The 11638-nt window shown below is 42.6% G+C and overlaps 1 protein-coding gene and 1 pseudogene across 1 annotated transcript; one reads left to right on the plus strand and one right to left on the minus strand.

Annotated features, from left to right (window-relative positions):
- LOC145938652 (uncharacterized) overlaps window positions 1-5762 on the minus strand; it is a 15295-nt pseudogene extending 9533 nt beyond the window's left edge.
- Window positions 5763-10915: 5153 nt separating this feature from the next.
- On the plus strand, window positions 10916-11638 carry LOC145938653 (uncharacterized). The gene has a single exon (XM_083042421.1). The coding sequence runs from the start codon at window positions 10916-10918 to the stop codon at window positions 11636-11638; it is 723 nt and encodes a 240-aa protein (XP_082898547.1).

Here is an 11638-nt window from a genome sequence, read left to right on the forward strand (position 1 = left end):
AAGCAGTGGTATCAACGCAGAGTACTGTTCGAAAGTGGTGCGAAGGTGGTTGATCGAGGTACGAACGTGGTTCGAAAGTGGTTCGAAGGTGATTGATCGAGGTTCGAAGGTGGTTCGAAAGTGGTTCGAAAGTAGTTGATCGAGGTACGAATGTGGTTCGAAAGTGGTTCGAAGGTGGTTGATCGATGTACGAACGTGGTTCGAAAGTGGTTCGAAGGTGGTTGATCGAGGTACGAATGTGGTTCGAAAGTGGTTCGAAGGTGGTTGATCGAGGTACGAACGTGGTTCGAAAGTGGTTCGAAGGTGGTTGATCGAGGTTCGAAGGTGGATTGTTACATTCGTCCGCAATGCGCAAGCGCGAATTAGCGAATAGCGTCATTGCTTGTAGGAGGTTAGGGTTAGGAGATATCAGTATAAGACTGAATTAATACAGAGTATTATTAAAATTTATATAAATTTGCGTTTATTCCACGAAGGGAAAAGTGCGAATGATATTTAACAAAAAGATTTTTATCATTCGCACTTTTCCTTTCGTGGAATAAACGCAAATTTATATAAATTTTAATAATACTCTGTATTAATTCAGTCTTATACTGATATCTCCTAACCCTAACCTCCTACAAGCAATGACGCTATTCGCTAATTCGCGCTTGCGCATTGCGGACGAATGTAACAATCCACCTTCAAACCTCCATCAACCACCTTCGAACCACTTTCGAACCACCTTCGAACCTCGATCAACCACCTTCGGACCACTTTCGAACCACGTTCGTACCTCGATCAACCACCTTCGAACCACTTTCGAACCACGTTCGTACCTCGATCAACCACCTTCTAACCACCTTCGAACCATCTTCGAACCTCGATCAATCACCTTCGAACCACTTTCGAACCACGTTCGTACCTCGATCAACCACCTTCGAACCACTTTCGAACCACATTCGTACCTCGATCAACCACCTTCGAACCACTTTCGAACCACGTTCGTACATCGATCAACCACCTTCGAACCACATTCGTACCTCGATCAACCACCTTCGAACCACTTTCGAACCACCTTCGAACCTCAATCAACCACCTTCGAACCACTTTCGAACCACGTTCGTACCTCGATCAACCACCTTCGAACCACTTTCGAACCACCTTCGAACCTCGATCAATCACCTTCGAACCACTTTCGAACCACGTTCGTACCTCGATCAACCACCTTCGAACCACTTTCGAACCACGTTCGTACCTCGATCAACCACCTTCGCACCACTTTCGAACCACGTTCGTACCTCGATCAAGGCGATGATGTTTATGTGAAATGGTTGGGACTGGATAAATCACACAACTCATGGATACATAAAAATAATGTATTATAAACATTTATTTAAAATATCTGTACACTGTTTATTTTACAAATAATATATTGTAAAAACATCTAACGCATAATCTTTATAAATAATACAATTTTACATTTTACATGGTATACATACTAATATACATATAATATACATACATACAATATACAGTTTTTACATATTTTATAAAATATACATATTTACAACAAATATATATCTATTATTTACAATAGTATTTTATAATGTCCACGGTAATGTATCAGCGGTTTCAGGTATGATATACCGCTTGTCGTTGTACGGACTTAGAGCAATTTTTGTCTCACGAATGTTGTATACTTCGTGCAATTTCGATCTTATACAACAGTGCTGGGATTTACTTGCCATTTACGGCGAGATTTCGAGACGCACGCCTCTTGCCCCCCCACTCCTCGCTCGCGCCATAACAACGCAGCGCCGGCCGCTCGTAACTAAGGAGCGCGGCACATAGTCTCAGGAACGTGCGTATCAAACGCAATAGCACAATTAGCATTCTAATAGCAAAAGAACACATATACGTGATTAATAATAGAATAATAACTATTTGTATTATTAATACAAAATAAAAGATTGAATAGAAAATTTTAATAATAACTTTTGCTATTAGAATGCTAATTGTGCTATTACGTTTGATACGCACGTTCCTGAGACTATGTGCCGCGCTCCTTAGTTACGAGCGGCCGGCGCTGCGTTGCTATGGCGCGAGCGAGGAGTGGGGGGCAAGAAGCGTGCGTCTCGAAATCTCGCCGTAAATGGCAAGTAAATCCCAGCACTGTTATACAAGACTGACTACGTGTCATTTCAATATCATCATTCAAACACCGTGTATAATCGTCAAACGTTATCGTTCTCGCGACGACGTTACCCTTGACACCTTTTACTTTTTTTTTTGGTATCTTTCTTGCCATCCACTCGCAAGGCATACATTTTTGCTCTAAGCCCTACAAATTCGGTCATTATCGCGCCGTTGTTTTCATCTTTCATTAGACCGGGTACCTTTTTATTCACGAGCAGTATACCGTACGCATTGTCCACAGCGTAATCGCTCGTATCAAATTTGCTCACGTCGCGCTTCATATTCTCATATACATCTTCGCATTCAATGTGATATATTAGGCTGTCTGTGTCGGTGTACATTACCCGGCATCTGTCACGATACAGCGGTGACATGTACTCGTGATGAAATTCGTATAAACACGTTTTGGAGATGTCGAGTATGCACATGCCGACATAGATTGGTTTATAAAATTTTACCTCGAGTTTGCGTAATTCGACAGCGATTAGATTTTCAGAAAAAATGCTTCTACTGTGAAAATTTGGTTTCGCAATCATTGCCTCTGCACCGTATCGTCCATCCCAATGTGTGATGAGTTTTACATCGACATGATTATGCACATTTTCCATCGTCTTGCCAAATACCGCATTATTCATTAATTTGTATAAATTTTTTTTTCAAAATTATTTTTCGCGTGTGCGAAATTTTGTATTAAGTTCGATATAATTTCGGACCCATGGAGATTGAGTGAATTGTAATACGCGATGTATTTTTGTAACGTGAAGGCCGTGTCGCATACATTGCTGCAGGTTGCGGTAGTGTATGACATAACGCTTCTTATCATATAGCGTTGCGAGAAGCTTATCTTCCCGCTTGCCGGGCGGTTTGTCATGTGTCGGGCAAAACGGTAGGTCAGTGTGCGTGTCGTGAAGATGTTGTGGATACTTTAAATCTACTTCGAGGATATAGCCTGTATGCGAATCGAGCGCTATTGACGAGATGTTGAAATTAGATACGTCGTCGACCCATCGAAAATCTGCATATGGCAATGGTTGGCACATTGCCCATCTGTATAAATTATTTACATCAAAATACATGAGATATGATGATGGTTTCGATGGATCGTACGACTGCATGTACTTGTTATTAGCATGAGCGTATCTGTTGGAACATTGACTTAGACCGCCGCGTATACCACGTTCGATAAACATAACCATGTCGATATCGGTTAGCAATTCGAACGTAATATTTGTATGTTTTAACATGGCGTCCCATGTATACCCGGGAAGAGTATGATAATACGCGGGGTCGAGTCCATAGCTTTTGATACAACTATCGCGAAAATTTTCAAAAATATCTGCTAATAACAAGACATCAATTTTTAAATATAAGTCGCTATATTCACCTAGCGTTCGAAGGGAGAATCGGTTCCAGACGTTCTCGGCGTGCGCGTAATCGTTCTCGGATACTGTGTCACCGGTCAAGGAACTGTAGAATGATTCGCGCGGCGGTAAACACGTATCTTGCAACTTGTCGACACAGTCTATATATTCGTACGGAAAGACGCCCTTCCGTGTTAATAGATTGAAATTTTCAATCGGTAAATTTTGAAATTCCGAATGTACAATTTTGAGTTTGTCTTTATCCAAAAAAGATGTCAATTTATCGAGACTTGTCGTGAGAGATTTATATGAATCGATGAATCGTAATTTTATTCAAGCTTTCCAATCTTTGTCATCGTTGGTACTATTGACAGTTTTTATGAATGATATATATTTTTCTTTAGTTATCGGAAGTAATTCAATGCTCCCTTCAAACGCTGTAGCTATATCCTCGATAATGAAATGTGTGTCATAACTTGATAAATTGTGAAAAACTATCGGAATACAAAAAGATTCTTTATAATTTAGATTACAATTTGAGTGCGCGGGACCTCTGTACCGCCCGGTCAGATGGTAATGATCGCGTACGCGTGTATCGTCATCTTGCATGAATGGTTTCTCACATATATGACAATGCGTCGCGCTATGAAATTTTTCCCACACGTCAGATGTTAAATTTACCATGGGGACGTTAGTTGCTAAAATATTCTTTACGCGTATCGCTAAATTTTTAAGTTGTTCGGAAAACCACGAAATGCAATCTACACTACGGCGAGAATAATACTCGGATAACGAATCGTCATATAAGCAATGTACATAATATGCTATACTAAATACTTGGTGATGTTGGTATAAATTCTTTTCTTCTTCCTTCTTATTCGTCTTTGTCAGCACACATTCGAGGTCTGCGTATACGACAAAAGGAAGTCGTTCTTTGTGATTAAAGTTGTTGAACGCGAGCCACTTGTCCTTATCGCTCGGTAACCGGATAGCGCAGTCATTCATCTCTCTGCAGTCTACCATATGTGTCTGCAACTTGTCCTCAGACCCGAAATAATGCAAGCATCTGTAAAAGATAATAGCAATTATAAACACTTTATAATTATTTTATGATTATTTAATATATAATTTGCAATAAATATACATACCGATCACAGATATATGTCTTGTGATCATGTTTGCTCAATTGCGAGCTGACAAGCTGGGATAGATTCTTTATCCAGGCGAAATGTTCAACGCTATTGCTGTCTTGCATGTACAAGTTGATGTGTCTTTCTTTTCCTCCGAGAGACGTATCGGGACAATGTTCTTTTCTTCGATACTGTACACATTTATCGAAATGTCATTATGATGTTCAAATTTTTTAATTTGGTTCAACGTCATCGGAAACTCAATGTCCTGGAGATTCAGCACTGTTGTGTAATGTGGATACATAGATTTGCGATCCGCGTCTCTTTCAGCGGGATACAGTGCAGCGACCACAGCCCGCGCAAAACATGCAGTGTCTTTTGATTTCACGTTAATCACTGCTCTCTTCATCATTATTTCTCGCGGTAATTTAATGTGACATCCCGCACGCATTGGATTATACTTGTTTATATTTACAATTAAATTGATTATTCGCGACACTGCCCAACCACTATCATGTTCTTGAAACTCTTCGAGAGATGCTAGCGTGGTCTCCATAGCGCGTTGATCGTACCATTCGCGCAAATCAGACGTGCGAAAGATTTCACAGTTTTTCGTATTGATAGTTTTATTAGCGCGTTTATCACCCGACACAAACTCGCCATTAAACATAATGTTCACTTTCACACTAGTGTGTTTTTGCAACACTTTTTGCACGTGTCCGATCACAATGTCTTTGGCCTCCTCTAGAAATTGACGAGGTTCGATGTGATTGCTGTTTATCACTGCACCAGTCAAGATGCGGCTCTCGAACGCCGTATCAATCTCTCGCCATATGAGTCCGACGTCTCGCGAACTGCTTCCAGCACCTGCGTGTATAAAACGTCTGCGTACCGAATTCTTCAACCCTTCGAGACGTGCGATTTGGGAGACAAGCGATTGTCGAACTCCGATCGGTAATCGTGGACGTTTTATTCGACTTTGTTCTTTCAGTGATTCGATGTATTCGTCACATTGCTGCTCCCACACAATATATTCTTCCACCGAATTCACCCTTGCGGATTGCTCCAACAAACTTGCTTCCAATTGTGCCATATTTCTTTACTTGAGATGTACTTCTTGAACCTCTGACAAAGATATTGACATAGTATGCCTCTTTACCATCATTTTTATTTAATCGTAGAGATCATTGGCACTCGAGTATGTTGCACTTTGTGATTTTGTTACGTACGAATGATGTATCGACCTTGAAATTGATACATTTTTGCACATTTCGCGAGATTCATCTCAAGATGAGAGCGGCCGTACATTGGCGCTCGAAAATTTTAATTATGTTGCATTTTCTTGTGATTTTGTTACATATGTTTTGAACACCTGGGGATGATATCATAGCAGCCGTACATTGACGCTTGAAATTTTGAATATGTTGCATTATTTTACATTTAATATTTCATTGAGGATGATGTCATAGCAGTCGTACATTGACGCTTGAAATTTTAGATATGTTGCATTATTTTACATTTAATATTTCATTGAGGATGATGTCATAGCAGCCGTACATTGACGCTTGAAATTTTGAATATGTTGCATTATTTTACATTTAATATTTCATTGAGGATGATGTCATAGCAGTCGTACATTGACGCTTGAAATTTTGGATATGTTGCATTATTTTACATTTAATATTTCATTGAGGATGATGTCATAGCAGCCATGCATCGGCGCTTGAAATTTTGAATATGTTGCATTATTTTACATTTAATATTTCATTGAGGATGATGTCATAGCAGTCGTACATTGACGCTTGAAATTTTGGATATGTTGCATTATTTTACATTTAATATTTCATTGAGGATGATGTCATAGCAGTCGTGCATCGGCGCTTTGATGATTGGTTAAAAATAATTTTGTGTCAGCAATAATCCCCACCTCATTGCTTTGTATCAATAAAAATGTATATGATTTATTGTAATAATGATTTAGTATTGTATCAATCACTTATGTGAAAGGTTCTTTTAAAAATGTACTCCGCCAGCATGAATTATTACGTTCCAAAACAAGAAATGTCTAAGAATACAAGTGACAAGTAAGTTTCGATTCTTTTTTTTGTCAAAATAAAGATTTTTAAATAATGATTTTTAAATAATTTTTGAAATATTGTTCTAATTATTTTTATAGCATTCAGCGTGCGACTCGTATACTTGGGCGAAGATATGCTCTAACCGCAACATCCTATAAATATTTGGAAATAGGAATCAGCGTCGGAATAATATCCTATGTGGACTTGGCTCTCGGTGATAATCGAGGCAATCAAATAATATTACCCATTGAAACATGGAAATCTCTAATGCGGAAACGAGCAGACATTGAGCAGCTAACTGAAACTCCGCTATGGATTAGTGATCTAACACTCAAAGCGGTTAACATGTATACTTCAAAAATTATAAAAATTACTTCATCTGATAATTCTTTGTACATGAAACCATCAACGTTACTACATTTATTCGATTTCGACAAATGTATTGATCATATGTATTCCTGGCTATGTGAGAATACTCATAGTGTTAATGAAAAATTTAAACAATTTGTAAATATTTTACAATGTGATAATATCCGCGATGTGAGCAATGCCGCAAAGGTGATACGTGATAGTAATATGTTTAATAGCGAATCACTTATAGATTGTGAATTGATAACTTGTGCTATAAATGAAACTATTTATAATGCTTGCAACAAATAAATTATTTTACTGTTAAACTGTGTTTAATTCTTTCTTTCCCGCCCCTGTTCTATATGTATATAAATAGTATGATGTGCACATGCATTATCAACAAAACTCTTCAAAAAAATGATGAGCTAGATGATACTCCAGTTAGAACAGAGAGATGAAGAGAGATGTAGAATTAAAATCAAGAGGGGAGCAACATTATAATATATGTGTCGTGTCATAGAGTAGCAGACTTATACTCGCATGCTCGTGCTGTGCGGTTGCATGAAACTGTATGATATATAATTCTGCAAGTGTTGTAAAGATGATAACTCTGGAGGAATACATTGAATTACTGGAACAACTTGTGTTGTGCAATGTTGCTGACCTGAAAGAATGGGATTTTTTCGGACTGCCTCCACTTAAAATTGATAAAACGATTTACTGGATGTGGGAGCCAGATTGTGATGGTTGTATCGACTTGTTAGAAGGACAATGCCCGCAAGAACTAATGAGAATTTTCGGAATGCAAATGAACCCCAAGAAATTATTAATTGGAAATTTGCAGTCACGGACAACTCGAATCGCGCGACTTGAAAAAATAAGAAGATTGCTACGCAAACGTTTCTTAAGCATAGATACCAGTGTTCCTGTGCTTTCGACACACACTCCGGTTAATTCAATTGTGCAGGCGATACATGGGCGTGAAATCGGTTTGAAAAAACCTCATACTGATGCTCTAAAAGATCAGCTATGGGATATGAAACATTGGGATGATCCGAAAAAACGCTCTTTCCTATTCGAGTTGAACGTTAAAAGATTTTCCTATGCTGAGCATAGAGAATCCTCTGAGGAGGAATAATTGTTGTAAGTATTTCTTTTCATTTAAAAATTATTAAAATAATAAATTGATTAATAAAATAAATAATAATATATTTAATAAAAATTTCTGTTATGTAGGAGTTCCGCCCTGCCGCCTCATAGCCACCGCCACCTCGCAGCCACCATCGCGCTGCAGTAAATTTTATATACTTTTTTACATTTTATATTATATTTTATATTTTATATTATATTTTATATTTTATATATTTTATATTTTAAATTTTTTAAATTTTTTAATTTACACACACACAAAATTGTATGATTGCACACACACATAGTTATATAATAAAAATTATTTTAAATATTAAAAGTATATAGTTTATTTTAGAATAGGTCCTCTCCCCTTCCTCATCCTAAAAATATTAATTAAAAAAAAATATTATTAAAAAAAAAGTCTCTCTCGCGTCCGCCTCTCGCGCTCTCGTTCGCTGCATCAGCTCTCGCGCTCTCCATCGCCGCATCGTCTCGCAACATCTCTCTCTCGCTCTTGTGATATCTCTCTCGCGTGCACCTCGCGCTCTCCTTCGCTGCATCAGCTCTCGCGCTCTCCTTCGCGTCATCTCGCTACCTCTCGTCATCTCGCGCTATCTCTCTCGCTCTTGCATATACGCCTCGCTGCAACACCTCGCGCTCTCAATCGCCACATCATCTCGCTACCGCTATCTCTCTTTCGCGAACGTCTCTCTCGCGACATCTCTCTCTCTCGCGTTCGCCTCGCGCTATCCTTCGCATTCCTCTCTCCCCGCGGACCCCTTACCCAAAAAGTTTCATGCGGTCTTTCGCGGATTCCTCTCTCCCCGCGGACCCCTCGCGGATCCTAACCTCGCGGACGCCTCCCCCTCCCCGCGGACCCCTCGCGGACCCTAAAATTGCGGACGCTTCCCCCTCCCCGCGGCCCCCTCGCGGACCCTAAAATCGCGGACGCCTCCCCCCTCCCCGCGGACCCCTCGCGGACCCTAACCTCGCGGACGCTTCCCCCTCCCCGCGGACGCCTCCCCCTCCCCGCGTGACGTTATCCCCCCTCCCCGCGTGACGTCATTCCCCCGCGCCCTGGGTTCCCCTCGCCCCTCACCCCCCCCCTCATTGCCCCTTGGGTTAGAACCGGCCTTTTATCACTACTGTAAATAATCCAAAGCTTCACAAATTTTTGCTAGTTTCATCCCCCCGATGGGTTCCCACCTTGACGAAGTCCCTCGACTGATGGGGGGGGTCCGAGGTGAAAGGATATCACCCGCTCAGGGGTGTGACCGACCGCAGCCTCGGGCCCCCCTCGCTCGTCCAATCGTAGGGACGGGTGGAGGGGCTTGAGGGGACACGCGGGGGCCACTCGCTCAGGAGATGGCAACCGTGTGCACCGGACAAAGCGGAACCCCCCAAGCAAAGGTGTATGCAACCGTGCCGAGAGCTGCGTGGCGTAAGGGGAGTTACGTCGCTAACGGTGCTTCTCGGATACCGGGCGACCTCCGAGAGTATCGAGCCAAGCCCTGGGCATTCGCGGCTCTGCCCAGGTGAAACCGCGCGACCGCGGTACTCGTGGGAATAAGATGAGCACTTCTAATACCAATAAAACAGATTTTTTTCGGAAGTCCTACAGGGCGTGGTCACCTTAGGTGACGAACAACTTGGAGGAGAATGCTCGGGCAGCTCGGGGGCGGAGCCAAGCAAGGCCCAGCCACCGAACGTTCGGGTTCGATATAGCGGAGCGGCAAGGCGACGCTATAAAAAACAAAAGCAGATGGAGGCGAAGGGGGAACTGCAAGGCCTACTCCAGAACCGACACCTGCTTTAACAGTTACTCCAAGGACGGGGGAGCGAGCTACTACTGGGGCGGTCGAACGACTCAGGTCAGAGCATAGCACACCCAGTCCTTCGAGTAACACTCAATTGGGCAAAGGGCCGAAAGTCGTAACTGACCAAAGGACTTTTGCCCAATTGACCTCTGGTCTCATAAGGGTTGCCTTGGTTCCCATGGCATACCCTGATAAAAGACTGGAAAAAGACGAGGCATCGGTTCTGAAGGAAACGGTGAGAAAGCGTATCCTTTGCCTAGCAAGGGGTACCAAAGCGCCTACTTTCAGAGGCAGCTGCGCACCTGGCTAGTACAACCGAGGCGCTTTTGCTGTGATGCAAGTTAATCTGCGTAAAATGTACACGGTCCGCCATAATTATTCTGACGGGCCCGGTGCTTTCTCCTTCGCGCTTTCCTTACTGCTGTCTCCAGCACCTCGGATAGGGACGGGGCGGTTGTATTCAACTGCACCGATAAGGAGACGGAGGGGTGGCTTAAAAGCCTAACCTCGGAGGTTAAAATAAATGGGATCGAGCTGCGTGCGCTGCGAGTCGACGAGCTCCCTAAGAGACATCGAATCGTAGTGCACGTAGAGGATCCCACGATACCTGTCAAGGAAGTGCTGGAGCTACTTGACAGGCAAAACGAAGGCATCCAGTCATCGGACTGGGTGATCGCGAAGGGGAGCGAGAGTAGGGACGCCACGAGCACCCACTTCGCTGCCCTTGTGGGGGATGGGGCGTTGAGGGCGCTAAGAGCTCTCAACTTCAAACCCTACTGCGGACTCGGGCAGGCGACGGTTAGGTTGCCTGCTGGAGACAGCAGTAAGGAAAGCGCGAAGGAGAAAGCACCGGGCCCGTCAGAATAATTATGGCGGACCGTGTACACTTTACGCAGATTAACTTGCATCACAGCAAAAGCGCCTCGGCTGTACTAGCCAGGTGCGCAGCTGTGATGCACACAAGTAAATACATATTTTTATTACAGGAACCATGGATCATCAAAGGACATATCAGAGGACTTGGTGGCTGTGGAAAATTATTCTGGGCTGGTAACACAGACCGACCGAGAGCCTGCATCATAGTGAAAGGACTAGACGCCTGTCTACTGCCACAATTCAGCGATGGTGACTTAGTCGCCATCAGACTGAAGATAAAGTTGACTAGTGGAGGAGTCAGGAATCTGATAATAGGGTCAGTATACATGCCCTATAACTTGGATAACTTGCCCCCACATGAAAACGCAATCAAACTCACGACCTATGCGAAGCAGAGGGGGCTGGAAATACTCCTGGGTTGCGATGCCAACTCACATCACTTGGTGTGGGGAAGCACCGATATAAATCCCAGGGGAGAAAGCCTATTCAACTTTGTGGTAGGTACAGAGCTGCACATCCTCAATAGAGGAACAGAACCTACCTTCCTGGACTCTAGAAGACAGGAAGTGATAGACATAACCATATGCTCTGGGGGAGTACTGGATCTGGTGAGGGGATGGAGGGTCTCTGATGAGCCCTCAGGATCAGACCACAGACAGTTCCGCTTCACCATGGAGTGGACTCAAAGCCAAGGGGATATGGAAGAGAAATCCTAG

This window comes from Prenolepis imparis, unplaced genomic scaffold, assembly GCF_030444845.1.
Source record: "Prenolepis imparis isolate NDT839.2.m4 unplaced genomic scaffold, iyPreImpa1.0 SCAF_7, whole genome shotgun sequence".
NCBI classification, from domain to species: domain Eukaryota; kingdom Metazoa; phylum Arthropoda; class Insecta; order Hymenoptera; family Formicidae; genus Prenolepis; species Prenolepis imparis.

Excerpts from the sequence above, each read along its gene's own strand:
- LOC145938653 (XM_083042421.1), top strand. The coding sequence starts at position 10,916 with ATGGCGGACCGTGTACACTTTACGCAGATTAACTTGCATCACAGCAAA.